This window comes from Vanacampus margaritifer, chromosome 14 (genome assembly GCF_051991255.1).
Source record: "Vanacampus margaritifer isolate UIUO_Vmar chromosome 14, RoL_Vmar_1.0, whole genome shotgun sequence".
Classification (NCBI taxonomy): domain Eukaryota; kingdom Metazoa; phylum Chordata; class Actinopteri; order Syngnathiformes; family Syngnathidae; genus Vanacampus; species Vanacampus margaritifer.
Window position 1 is genome coordinate 6,541,021 of NC_135445.1, and position 14,166 is coordinate 6,555,186.

The 14,166-nt window shown below is 36.8% G+C and overlaps 1 protein-coding gene across 14 annotated transcripts in view; it reads left to right on the forward strand.

Annotated features, from left to right (window-relative positions):
- rimbp2a (RIMS binding protein 2a) overlaps positions 1 to 14,166 on the forward strand; it is a 65,945-nt gene that overhangs the window by 18,378 nt on the left and 33,401 nt on the right. For all 14 annotated transcript variants that reach the window (XR_013288119.1, XM_077542456.1, XM_077542462.1 and 11 more), the window contains 2 exons: positions 9,438 to 9,527; positions 13,272 to 13,394. Coding sequence is in view for 12 of the 14 variants with exons in the window: in XM_077542456.1 (XP_077398582.1) it covers positions 9,438 to 9,527; positions 13,272 to 13,394 (213 nt within the window). In the remaining 2 variants the exon portion in view is untranslated. The remainder of the gene's footprint in view (positions 1 to 9,437; positions 9,528 to 13,271; positions 13,395 to 14,166) is intronic.

Consider the following 14,166-nt stretch of genomic DNA (forward strand, 5'->3'; position numbering starts at 1 on the left):
GAGCCTGACGTTATATGATCTCTTTGGCACAGCATCCCGCCACAGCTCAAAGTGCCCTCGTCTAACTTTTCTTGTTTTTGTTTTGCTACATAATGTCTCCCCACGCCAGGCGAGAGGAGCCCTTTAGGGAAGACACATGCTGATAGAAGATCTGTTCATTCCACATCACTAATCAGGGTGTCCCCTGGTAATTTAAAATTTTTCTCCCACTTTGCTGTTTCTTCACAGTCGCTTTTGTTTCACTCGCACTCGTCTTGCCACTCGGTCTTTCTTGATAGCATCTGCAGTGGGAGGCTTTAGTGGCGTGAACAGTGCTCAAAGGGCGTCTATTGAGGGGAAGGTTCACAAAGTCACACTGCGCAGTCTGCTCAGGTGACATGACAGCTCTTGTTCTGCTGTAACTCTCACCTATTTGCTCCGAGCCGCTGGGACTTCAACACCTGAGCCTGCCTGGATGATGTCTTATCCACATTTTGTGTCGCAGCCTTTTGCCAACATCTTTGTTTATATATTTCTTCTGTCAAAAATAAATCAAAGTCAAACAAAATTTCAGACACAACAACAGAATAGTGAACTTTTTTTTTTTTATATAAAAAAAAAAGAGGCTTCAAGCTTTATAATTCCTAACATAAAAAAATGAAATTCTGTGTAACATAGCTTTGCCTTTAACGACACAAATTACAACTCTTTAACTCATTCACTGCCATTGACGGCTATAGACGTCAAAAATTCATTTGAACTATTTCTATTAGAAAAAAATATTGTACATTTAGACCGGATATAAAATTTGAAAAAAGATTATTAAAAAAAAAAAGAGAAAATATTTTTTAAAATTAGGGCCTCATGCCATTCAAATTTTTAATCGCCTGACGCCCTAATTTTTAATATTTTTTTTCTTTTTTTGAAAAAAGATTATTTAAAAAAAAGAAAAGATTGCTAAAAATTAGGTCATTAGGCGATTAAAATTTTTAATGGCATGAGGCCCTAATTTTAATTATTTTTTTCGCTTTTTGAAAAAAGATTATTTTAAAAAAAAAAAGAAGAAAAGATTATTAAAATTAGGTCGTCGGGCGATTTTTTGGGGGTTTTAAATAAAGCCTTACCAATTGATCGGACGGCTGATATTAGCTTCTTTTTTTTTTTTTAATTACTGTACATTTTATAATAAATTTTTGCTGCTTTGTTTATTTTTATTTGTTATACATGACAATATGAGACAAAAATAATGAAATACAATCCCGCCCACCAGAAATCGGCCGTTTTTTGCCGATTTTTCTCAATACTCAAGCAAAGTAGGGTAATGTAAAAAAGCCAAATCTTCTGCCTATAATTGTGTAGTATAAAAAATAACTTAGCTTATTCAATATCCATATTTTTTAATGAATCGTCCGATTAATCACTTATCAGAACTTTATTCTGCAAAAAGCCGCCATATCGGTTGGACCCTATTTGAAAGCACGGATGAAATGCTTGTTTTCTTCTGCTTAGTATTACAGACTTGTTTCTGTTTGTTCTTGTCTGCTGATATACAAACGGCTGCTGTCTAAGATAAATAAACTCGCCTGTGTGGATCCAGATTGCAGGAAAGCATTGACTAAAAAAAAAAAAAAAACATGCTCGGATGCTTTGTGTGCATTTCTAGCAGGCTGTGCATTTTAGCAACTGTGCAACGGGGTCAGCCGTAAATTATTTAGCGCCCGTGAATACTTGTTGTATGTTTTGCAGAAAATTGGGGTCATGCGAGTGTGTTTGTAGATTGTGGCTCTCTATGTGAACCCGCACAGTCTTGTGTAAAGTGGCCTGCAGATTTTTTTTGTGCGCGCTCGATCATTGAGATGCCGGATTGCACGCGTCTGTCGGTGTGTGTGCGCGCTGAGCGTGGGAGCCCATCCGAGTCATCCAAGCATTCTTTGAGCACGCATGAAGGTCCACCCAAGCACGTGTAATCCCTAACCAGCTTTTGGGCTCCTCATTAGCATCACACTGATCTTCCTCCGAACTTATTTCCCCGCCCTGCGATGTGCTTTGTGCGGCTCAGGGGAAACGCGAGGTCCTGTTCACATCAAAAGTGTTTTGTCATCAATGTGACTGGAGACTTTGTATCGCACTTTCACACACATTGACTGCTTCCATAGTCTTCATCCATTACATACATCACACGCACGTCAATATACATACTGCCGTGCCCTCATAGTCCCCGGGAGGCATTTGTATTCTCGAGAGGTCGACGTTTTAGCCTCAAGTTGCTCCACATGCAGTTTAGCTGCGGCGTGTGTACATGTCGCATGTCGGCTCAGTTATTATGCACGCGTTTCATGGCCTCTTTACACGTGATCTGGAACTAATGGTGAACAGTGTGTCAATAAGAAGGCTTCAACATAATAATGCTGGTTTACTGTCAAACTATACACCTTAGCTTAACTCATTCACTCCCAGCCATTTTCACTGAAGCCAACCCTCTTCGCTCCCGGCTGTTTTACTGGATTTGGACTAATTTAGCAAGGCCCACGGAATATTGCGTTCTATTGCTATAAAAACATGAAACCTACCAAAAGAAAGTTTAGAGTCTCTTCTTTCATGAGGAAAGAAGTTTTACAGCAATTAGCATTAGAATATAGCTTAGAACTGTTGGTAAATGAGCATTTTTCAACATGGCCTGGTTGATCTCTTTTACTCTGCTGCCACCTGCTGGCTGTTTTTGTAATAACTACCGTTTCTTCAACCGTTCTCTGTAGTTGAGAGGCTGCATCAAAGCTCTAGCATAAAAAACAAACAAACATAAAAAAACATATGAATACGTCTTTGGGACACTTAAGAAAAAAGCAATCTGCAAAAAACTGTTTTTTGTTGTTACAAAAACTATATATATATATATATTTGTTTGCAATTTTTTTCTGATTAAATGTACTAAGTTAAGTGTTTAGAAGGGTGGGTTTGTTATGCATAAGGCACCCCCCCTTTTTTTTAAGGCCATACTGTACAGTTCACTTATTGTGTTGCCGTTTAAGGATTTTTCAATATGAATAAGGCTTTAAATAATACGGTTAAAAATATTTTTATCATTAAAAAAAGTTTACTAATTGTTTGGATGGATAATTACTAATTTTATGTATTTTTAAAGGAAAAGTAAATTACTGTAAACATACTTCTCGTCTTTGATTACGTTTTTCCGGTTTCCGCCAACGCACTTCCGGTTTGTGAGCGTTCCCGACAAAATAACGCCGCCTTCACGTTGAATTATCAGGCAGGAATGCCGTGAATTCCGTTTTATTATACTTTCTGTCTATGAGTGTGAATAATAACGCTTATTTTCATCAAAAAGAGTGAATCCGCAATAAGTGAACCGCGAGGGACTACCGTAATTCAAAACTCTATGTGGTGTACTATAAGACTTTAAGAAACAAATATTGAAACATTTGGACAGACAATATAACAATACTCACATGCATAAATTCTTTATCCTCTGTGGAAAAACTAGTATTGCCACATCAAGCTGTTCCTTACAGTAGCTGTAAATTCGTCTAATACTGCCCCGCGGTGGTCACGTTGCACACACCAGAAGAAGCCACAATTAATCAGTCTGGATCACCAAGATGCTCCCGCAAAGGAATCGCTGAAATTTGTCATTAGACGAAACAATAAGCGTAAAAGAGAATCAAGAGAATGAAATGCCAAACAGGAGAAAATCTAATCATGTGACCATAGCAGCGGAGGATTAAAGGAAAAAATGAATAGCGCACTGACAAATGTTCCAGGAAGTGAGCTGAGGATGACTCACTGGGGATGCTGAAGAAGAGTGAGGCGAATGACGATGTGGTGGAGAAGTTAATCTCTCTTGACGCCGGCGCCCGGCCTCTCGCTGCCACTCCTCTTGTCACCTTTTAACCCATAAAACTGATTTGTCTCAGATTCGCATTTCACACGCTCTCGGACGTGTAGAAAAGAAGAGCATGCAAAAAGCAAGTGTGACTGCAAAAATAAATATCCCAAAGGCGTCTTTGGATTTGACTCCTGTTTTTATCTCATACGGAGTATGTTTAAGGGATTTTTTCCCCAAAAGGCAAATGGAAATAGGAACACCATATATGGACAACATTATTGAGATATTGAGTGGAACAACTAAGTTAAAGCAGTTGATTGCGAAAGAACAACTGATTAATTTGCTCCGCCCCCTCCGCTTCTAAAATGATGCCTATGCCCTTGCACCCTTCATCTGCTTCCCTTGCTTCTTCTATAAGTGCATGAGACAGTATGTACTGTATGATAACTTGTTAGAGTGTTTCTGCAATTGTACACAAAAGAGCTCAAGGCAAATTGATGCCAGCAGATGATTGTTATGCAACCCATTCATGCACATACACACACACACACACACACCCACGTACAATCCACGCCTCACTGTAATGACATTACTCGCTGCCATCTGCGTCTTTGCAATTCAGTATGTCTTGAGACAGTCAGTAACGAATGTGTGTGCCTATATATGCATGTATGTAGATCAATGTTTCTCAATCATTTTGTTTAGGAAGAGAGAGAAAATATTTTATGTAGCGAGTCGGCTCAATGTATTTATTTTTTATTTATTTTTTATTTTTTATTTTTTATTTTTTATTTTTTATTTTATTATTTTTTTTTTTTAGCTCAATTTTTTACCGATATTGGGTTATTTTTGACCCAGCAGTTTTAAGAGTGTATGTGTATATACACAGTACAAGTATACTGTATACGTATGTGTATATGTATATATTAGTGCGTTGATTTTTAAGTTCATTTCATTTTTCATTTCAATAATTTATATATATATATATATATATATAATATAATTTATAGAGTTAATTTAAAGTTTCTTTAACGCCACACATTTTTTAACGCACAATTAATGACCGCTCTTACTTGGAAAGCCTGTACTGGGAGAATTCCAGTCGCAACGCAGCAGACACGTCCACTTCCAAATTTAACGGTAATAAATGTAATAATAATAATGCATATATTTGTGGAGACCGGGGTCAAGTTGCATTTTACAATTTTAAAAATGTGCAGAATTTCACAAGTTATGTCATGTTAAAGATTAGATAGCTTTGAATATGAAAAGAAAAATGCACTGCGCTGTCATCAATGTCCTACAAAGGCAATTGTGCCATCTAGTGGCAGAAAAATGACCTCAACACAAATCAATATCACACTTTTTTTACAGTACAGTGCATCTTTTTAACTCAATTTTTGAATTATGAAACTACTGTATCGATGACTAAAAGATGCATCCATATTTCTATTAGTTTGTTTCCCCACTTTTACATTAACAAGAGGATGAAAACTTTGAAAGAAATATTTTATTGTTCATTCAATTTTCGATTAATTGTGAGTTAACTATTGAAGTCATGCAATTAATTACGATTACAATCGCCTGACACCCTTAGTATATATGTAAATGTTAAACATACACAGTATTTATTTTTACACACACATTCTGTTTATTTACACTTGCACACACAATCCCTTGTGCTGCATTCCAAGTTGGATTAACCCCTCATTAATGTTTAATTCATGAGCACCTGTGGAGACACATTAGTGGTATAGGCTCAAGTAAAATCACCATTGATGAATTATCTATCCATGACATTATGGTGTTGGCGCGCAGATAGATCCGGTTTAAAATCCACCATGTGGCGCAACGCACTAATCGCGTTCATGTGTTAAACCCGTCGCGGTGCGATCATTTGCAGAAAGGAAGGATGTACAACGCGAGGGGTTGCAGTCAACATCTCCATTAAGACTGTGTTTAAACTATCGAGATGAATTGATTTCACAACGCAGATCACATTAGGCCATTGAGATAGCAAATTAATAATTTATCACTTTGCAATTTCAAATGATAAAATCACAAACATTGCTTGTTTTTTTTTGCATGCTGAGATATGGGGTGCCTGCTTTTGCCTTGAAGTTTCAAGCAATGCCGGTTCTAAATAAATAGGCACTTCAGGTATAAATTAACAGCAACTACAGAGCTGAAGTTTAATGTTAGGTATTGATCAAAAATTATGACTGACTGATAAACGACAGCAAGAAAAGCCATACGCAAGACAGATCTAGGTTTACTGTTGCAAAGTCAACCAAAACCGCTTGGTGCTTTTGTGTGTTAAGTGTCTGACTGGCTTTACGCAGCTCATTGGGAATAATGGCTTGCAGAGTTGTCACATTATGCGCCATAGCGTCATTAGAAACGAGCGAAGACGATGCTGCTGCAGTGATTAGGACTGAGTTATGTTTCTGGCTCCATCTGCGACCGCAAAAGTGCACACCGTGAACATAGGTACATTGGTGGAAGCAATTACAAGCAATATGGCCTCCGTTTGTGGATGTCTATTTATGTCTTAATTGACATTTCAATCTATTTTGCCTTGTGGGATGGATACCAAATGACATTTCTCCAATTTGGTGGCTCTGGTTTATTTTATTCCTGGATGTACTCAGTTATTGTTTTGGTTATGTTGTAATTACACTCACTGGTTTCCAATTTACACGAATCCATGATCTTGTTCATTCAAATGTTGCAATTAATTCCCTTTAGTTTCACAGCTGCAGTGTGAAAACATTAATTGGTCCGTAAATAAATCAAGTCATGCCGACAGCAAAGAATAGGGTGTCGTCTCAATTCTACATGTAGTATGCAAGTGTCAGAGTAATGACTGGTTGGAGGATGCTGGATAAAGATGTTTTCATGCTGAGCTTCCCTGAGAGTTTTCTGCACGACAGGGGTTTCAGATTTAGTTAGTATCGAGCGTGGGATCGATCTACAGTTCCTTTTCCTTTACACGTTTAATCGAATACAAAAAACAATAAAAAAAAAAAAAACTGAAGTAATAATATGTATTAAACTATCAAATTATTTACACAGAAATGTTTTGGTCTTAATGGTTAGATTTATGCTAATTGGAATGAAATAATTAATTATTAAATAATTCATTACTAATAATTAAATCATTCACTGCCATTGACGGCTATTGACGTCAAAAATTCATTTGTACTATTTCTATTAGTTTAACATTTTTTTCCACTTTTGCTAACAAGAGTATGAAAGGCTAGAATTTTTTTATTGCACATTTAGAACAGATAAAAAATTGGTGATTAATCGTGAGTTAACTAATAAAGTCATGCGATTAATTACAATAAAGAAAGATATGACCCTAATTTTAATAATCTTTTTTTTTAATGAATTTATGGCAGTGAATGAGTTAATTTCTAAGTGCTACATGCCATTAACAACTATTTAATACATGCAAACCACATCATTCTGTGTATTTGTGCGTCTGTGTTTTAATTATAGCTCCAACTGGCATTTTGTCCAGTGTATGTCCTTCAGCTTTGCAGCGCAGTGATGTGTTTACAAGATGTTCTAGGGTGTTAAGCCGAGCTGTGAACGTGTGATTCACTGGAAATGGGAACGAGAGGACAGACATACGCTATTCCCGAGGCCTATAAAAAGAACCCTTCCTTTCTTTCTTCCATTTTATTGTCTTTACATCCCATCTGACTGCATCAAGGTTCCCCCATACGTCTTGGGACATTAGCAGAGATCGGCTAATTAGCGGCTAAACGAACAAGAGCAATATTGGCTGTTGTTAGAGTGAGGTGTGGTTTCGGCGTGCTTTGCTTTTACTCGGCAGAGATTTCGTGCGGGCGGCGTTGCGCAATAAGAGAAGGCGAAGTCGCTCAGCATGTCTCGCTGTCCTTGTCCGCTTTCTGGTTGTCTCTCTGCCCTACACGCTGAGAGATGGATGAGCCGTTCCTATATCTCATTTATTTTCTTACAAGGCTGGTGTTTATATTGATTATTGTTTTTTTTATGTGTGTACAGAAGCTGAGAAACGTCCATGAAATGTAACACGTTTCATATTTAGAGGACACAGTTTATGAATCGCTTTATTCTTCACATGCAAGTTTCTGTCTCCCCTGTTGTCCCCGTGTTTCACAAAGCTAATTCTGGAAGTAAATGCATTATTCAGCATTTTAATTATTGTCAGGAACCATCGTGTTAGCCAAGGACTATTTTTCCTATTGCGTGGTGAGTCGTCGTTTTTGTAGTCTGTTTAACCTGCAAGAAGTCGTTTTAACCGCGCCGGGACATGACCGGACAGTCACATTGAAATCACTCTGCGGTGCTCCGAGCTGTGACGGGAGGAGAGCATTGCCCTAGTTTGAGTCTGGCGTAATTATGTAATGCTTGAGTACCTGCAGCACCGGCGGCATGACAACTTGTGGCTATGAATGTTAGCAGTGCAGAGTGAAGACAGAAAGGAATCCAACCAAATATCAAAGTACTCATTTGTACTTTTAATTTACCTTATAATTCAAGTATACAACAATAATGTTAAAAAATATATCTAATAATATTAGTAGGGATGGGCCGATACCAGGCCTTATTTCAACGTATCGTAATTGAGACAGCTGCCGATACCAGTATTGCCTTCTTGTGGCCGTTTTACGATCAGGAACTAAAAATTAGAAATTAGAAGAATAGGAAATTGACATTAATTTCATGCAATTTTGAGGAAAATACTATATTGGGATGTATAGGTCTCATTTTTTTTTTAATTATCTGTCATTGTTTTTGTGGGTATGTCAAAAGTACTAGTGGTATCGGTACTGGTATCGGTGACTACTCGAGTTGTGTACTGAAAAAAGTGTTAGCGAACATCCCTAATCATGAGAATACATTTCTTATTTAATAGGATTATTTTTTTTCTCTAATTTCTTAATTTTCTGTTTTTATGAATTTCTTTGTTTTCAAATTTCGCACATGACAATACACTTGAATATTTAAAATTATGTTAATATTAAAAGGATAAAATCCAATATTATGACAAAAAATAATCGTCATACTTTTTAAAAATGTATTATCTTGCCGTGACTTTTTTTCTCAGAAAATTTCAAATTCATAATGTAACACTTCGACTTTATTCCTGTCACTTTACAACTTTTTTTTCCTCCTGACTTTACATTTTATGCCCTAATACTCTTTCCTCAGTAGCCTATGTCATTTATCTCTTGAGCTCTTCTTGTTTTATAATCCTTTCCAAGTTTTCCAATTTCTCTTAAAAACATCCGAGCAACCAAATCTCTTCACCCACCATCCCTCACTCTCCTCACCACTTTTTCCCGCCCCATCGTTTCCCTCTCGCTCCCTCTTTCCAAACCAGTCATGGATTTTGTCGTCAAGGCCTCATTTGAAAGAAAAGCTTAGGCGCGCTCGCCTGCAGAAGGAACCTGAGTCTCATCTGCCCGCTTACATAATACATGTCAAGACAGCCGCACAGCGTGGCGAGCGCTCGTGATTTAGTCGACTCGTCATTATGAAGAACTTGCAGTATGTCGTTGGACGTTCCATGCTGACAGCACACTTTTTTGCCCCCCCCCCCCACCCCCCTTTTCCTCCATAGAGAGCAAAGCTCCATGCTGCTTTGCAGGAGAAAAATCGTCTCAACCTCGAGCTGATTGGCCGTCACCTGAAGGCATCCAAATATGACCAGGTGATGAATGATTATTTATATTCATTTATATGAAGACGAGCCGGTGACCACCCGTGATGGTCTGTGATCAGCTACCGCGGTGTGTTTCACAAAGTGGTCGCACTTGACATCCATCCGAGGGCTTGCATGTTTTGTTCCGCAAAAAAGGTTCCATCTGTGCACAAACCAGGTGGACACGCACACATGAAAAGAAAGCTGGGTCGACACCCTGCCAAACTGACAGATTGCATGACTGGAGAGTGCGGAAAATCCCTCTGACCCTTGGCAAAAAAAATAATAGGCGTATTTAGCATAGCAATTAGGCGAAAGCTAAGCTAAGCTTAGAAGGGAATGGAAGCTTTGCATCACAGTCTTCCACAGTTGCCGTTAATCTGTTGCTCTGGGGCAAGCATAGGAACAACATGCAAACTCCACACAAGGAAAAAGCTGAAATTCAAACCCAGAATCTCAGAGCTGTGAGGCAGATGTGCTAACCACAAAAGCAACATGCTGCTAAATACAAAAAAAGCAAATGTAGTAACAATTCTAGTTGCTGAGCCTGTTTGAAGTCTGTTGCTAATGGAAACAGCAGCACCTAAAGATGGAAACAGTATCTCACATGAGTTTTGAGAATGGGCTCTTTGCACAGCTCGACTTCTACTTACCTGAATGTTACACCTACTCCTTTGTTTCCTATCTTTCATGATTGGACAAACTAATTAATCCAGGTGTGTCTGGCCATTGTTGTCATGGTTACTGAGGCCAGGCACACCTGGATTAATCAATTTGTCTACTCATGAAAAACAGGAAATGAAGGAGTGGTATTGAGTTCAGGAAGTATTGGATTTGTGCAAAGAGCCCAATAGTTCTATGAGAAGAATATAGGAAACATGGCTGTAAAGTTGAGTAAGTTTGTTGTATTTTACAGAATAAAAACTGCAGTGAACTGAAGTGTCAAAGAAAGTAACTAAATATACTTTGTCTATTTGATGAGTTTGTTTTAATTACAAGATTTTACTCAACTAAATATTTATTACAAGCTTTGTAGAAAATGGTAGAAGTAGAAAAATGCGATTAATCGTGATTAATTAATTGTTCTATTAATTAGGTTTTATATATATATATATATATATATATATATATATATATATATATATATATATATATATATATATATATATATATATGCATGACTTCAATAGTTAACTCGCAAATTTTATTTGTTATAAATGTACAATAAAATGTACAATACAATTTTTTTCCTATGTTTTCATACTCTTGGAATTAAAATATTAAACTAATATTAAACTAATAGAAATATGACTGCATATTTTAGTCATTGATACAGTCAATTCATAATAATCCATAAAATTGAGTTAAAATTAAAAAGATGTACTGTACTGTAAAAAACGAGTGTGATATTGATTTGTGTTGAGGTCATTTTACTGCCACTAGATGGCACAATTGCATTTGTAGTTACTTGTGAATTTTTTTCAATTGCACAATACAACTTGATCCCAGTATGCACAAATATATGCATTATTATTAAATTTATTACTGCTAAATTCTGACGTGGACACGCTGCGTTGCGACTGGAATTCAACCCTGTCCAGGCGTTCTAAGTAAGTGGCGATCATTAATCGCGCGTTAAAAAAATTTGTGGCATTAAAGGAAATTTAAATTAACTCAAAATTAACACACTTATTTTGACACCCCTATATATATATATATATATATTTTTTTTTTAATTATTATTACTTACCTACTGTAAAATATTGGTAAAGTCTGCAAATTGGTATTATGTGGCTTGCGTGTCTAATTAGTTTAACAGCTCAAATAATTACAGCTGTTTCATTATGCCCATTTAAAGAATTTTCCATAATTATTATGAGATAACTTTAAAGAGTCAATGAGCAAATTCTCCCTGCAAGTTTTGTGCACTTCAAGTACACGGCGTTATCTTTTGTGGGCTCATGCACTCGTTTAATTAATGAGATGATTGGCAGACAGCGTCGGGACGCATCCGACGAGTCCGCATTTATAGAAAACTTCGTGGCTTAAGGCGTGATGAAGGGAGGGAGGCAGACTTAATGCTTACATCAGCAGCGTGTTCTCATCAAGGCTAAATGGAAATGTGCTGATGAATTCCTGCTCCGACTGTGAACCCCCAATCAACCCTGCAGTCAAAAGTTAAAGCTGTTCCCTGCCTTAATAATTGGAACAAGTGGATTTTCGGCGGGGACAGACACTGTATTAGTCACATGCTAGTTCTCATTTAATCAATAACACACAAGAGAGGGGAATTATGCAACAGAGGAACAGAAATGATCAAATTGAAATGATTTCAAGTTCATTATTTCAGTATCACTTCATTAAGGGTACCCTAATTGGTTTCATGATGGTTATTAGTTGCCATCAATTATCTTAGTTCATTGTTAAAATGTCATTAGATTTAAAAAAAAATATATTGTAGTTGCATTTGCAAAATACAAACCCTTTATCAGGGGTGCCCATACTGTAATGTGATACCATTATTGATGTCATTAGTCATCTCTTTATTAAACTATTTCTACTAAAAGTGGTCTCATTATTAACTCATTCACTGCCATTGACGGCTATAGACGTCAAAAATTCATTTGAATTATTTCTATTAGTTTCTCATTATTTTCCACTTTTGTTGACAAGAGTATGAAAACCTAGATTTTTTTTATTGTACTTTTAGAACAGATATCAAATTTGTCATTAATCACGAGTTAACTAGTGAAGTCATGCGATTAATTACAATAAAAAATTTTAATCGCCTGATGCCCCTAATTTGAAAAAAAGAAAAGATTATTAAAAATTAGGGGCATCAGACGATTACGATGTTTAATTTTAATTAATCGCATGACTTAGTTAATAGTTAACTCACGATTAATTACACATTTTATATATGTTCTAAATGAACAATAAAAAAAAATCTAGGTTTTTACACTCTTGTTAACAAAAGTGGGGAAAAATGTGAAACTAATAGAAATAGTTCAAATTAATTTATGACGTCTATAGTCGTCAATAGCAGTGAATGAGTTAATCGCATGACTTCACTAGTTAACTCACGATTAATTACAAATGTTATATATGTTCTAAATGTACAATAAAAAAAATCTAGGTTTTTATACTCTTGTTAACAAAAGTGGGGGAAAATGTGAAACTAATAGAAATAGTTCAAATTAATTTATGACGTCTATAGTCGTCAATAGCAGTGAATGAGTTAATCGCATGACTTCACTAGTTAACTCACGATTAATTACAAATGTTATATATGTTCTAAATGTACAATTAAAAAAATCTAGGTTTTTATACTCTTGTTAACAAAAGTGGGGGAAAATGTGAAACTAATAGAAATAGTTAAAATTAATTTATGACGTCTATAGTCGTCAATAGCAGTGAATGAGTTAATCGCATGACTTCACTAGTTAACTCACGATTACTTACAAATTTGATATATGTTCTAAATGTACAATAAAAAAAATCTAGGTTTTTATACTCTTGTTAACTAAAGTGGGGGAAAATGTGAAACTAATAGAAATAGTTAAAATGAATTTCTGACGTCTATACCCGTCAATGGCAGTGAATGAGTTATTGTCTATAGTAACTTATTTTTAAATTATTTACAATAGTACACTACACTTACTGTAGAGCGATACAATTTTCAATGTAAATAGGAGCCTACGAAAGGGGGAAAAAAAAGTCATATTCATATGTATCACCATTTTCACGATGTAGGTACAGTCCAACTTCGATCAGCTGAAAGAGACGCTTGCCGTGGTGAGCCGAGAGAGAGACGCGGCCCAAGAGCAGCGCAGCCAACTTCAAGGCAAAGTCGAGAACCTGGAACAGGTTCTAAAGGTGACACGTTTCTCTAATTTACGTCACAAATGTTGTAACTTGGGCTCTTTAATACACCACAGTAGATCAGAGATGTGGAATGGGCAACCTAAGTCATGGAGCTGCGGGGGCCACAATTTTTCACCGGGGCTACAAAGGGGCCACAGAGAGGGGGCCACATATTTCATAATCAGACTTATGACCAAAAAAATGTCATTAAGCATTTGATGCTGGGCGTTCTGGCACGGTGAGAGAGACAATCAGTGCGAGGTTAGGGCTGCTCAGACCAGGTCTAAATACGGGCGCAGTTCGTCTAATGCGATTTTAGTCAACTGCATATATCGTCTCTTCCACACAGAGATGTCAGAGTCTGTTTGTTGCGCCATTTGTAAAGGACATGAGAGGAGCCGCTTTGATTGATGGCGACTTAAATTGGTTGTAAACACTCCCACAGAGGTGCAGTTTGCCGTTGGGCTGTGCTCATCGACAAAATTAACAACACTGGTCTATCCCACCACGGTGGATTATCATTATGTATATCAGGCCATGAGTTGACACTGGTTTTAATGGCAAGCCTGTTTTCTCCAGGCTGTAAATAGTAAGAAAATTCTTCACAATGCTATGAGAATCGGCTTCATTGCAAACTCTTGCCTTCCTGCGACACATATCGATTGTCAGTTACCAGGATATTATAAGAGAACAAAGTGTCCTTTCGAGGAAAACAAACAAACAAAAAAAAACTTACGTGCTCCATTTTAGGGTAAAAAAAAAAAGCTTTGTCACTTTCTCATTG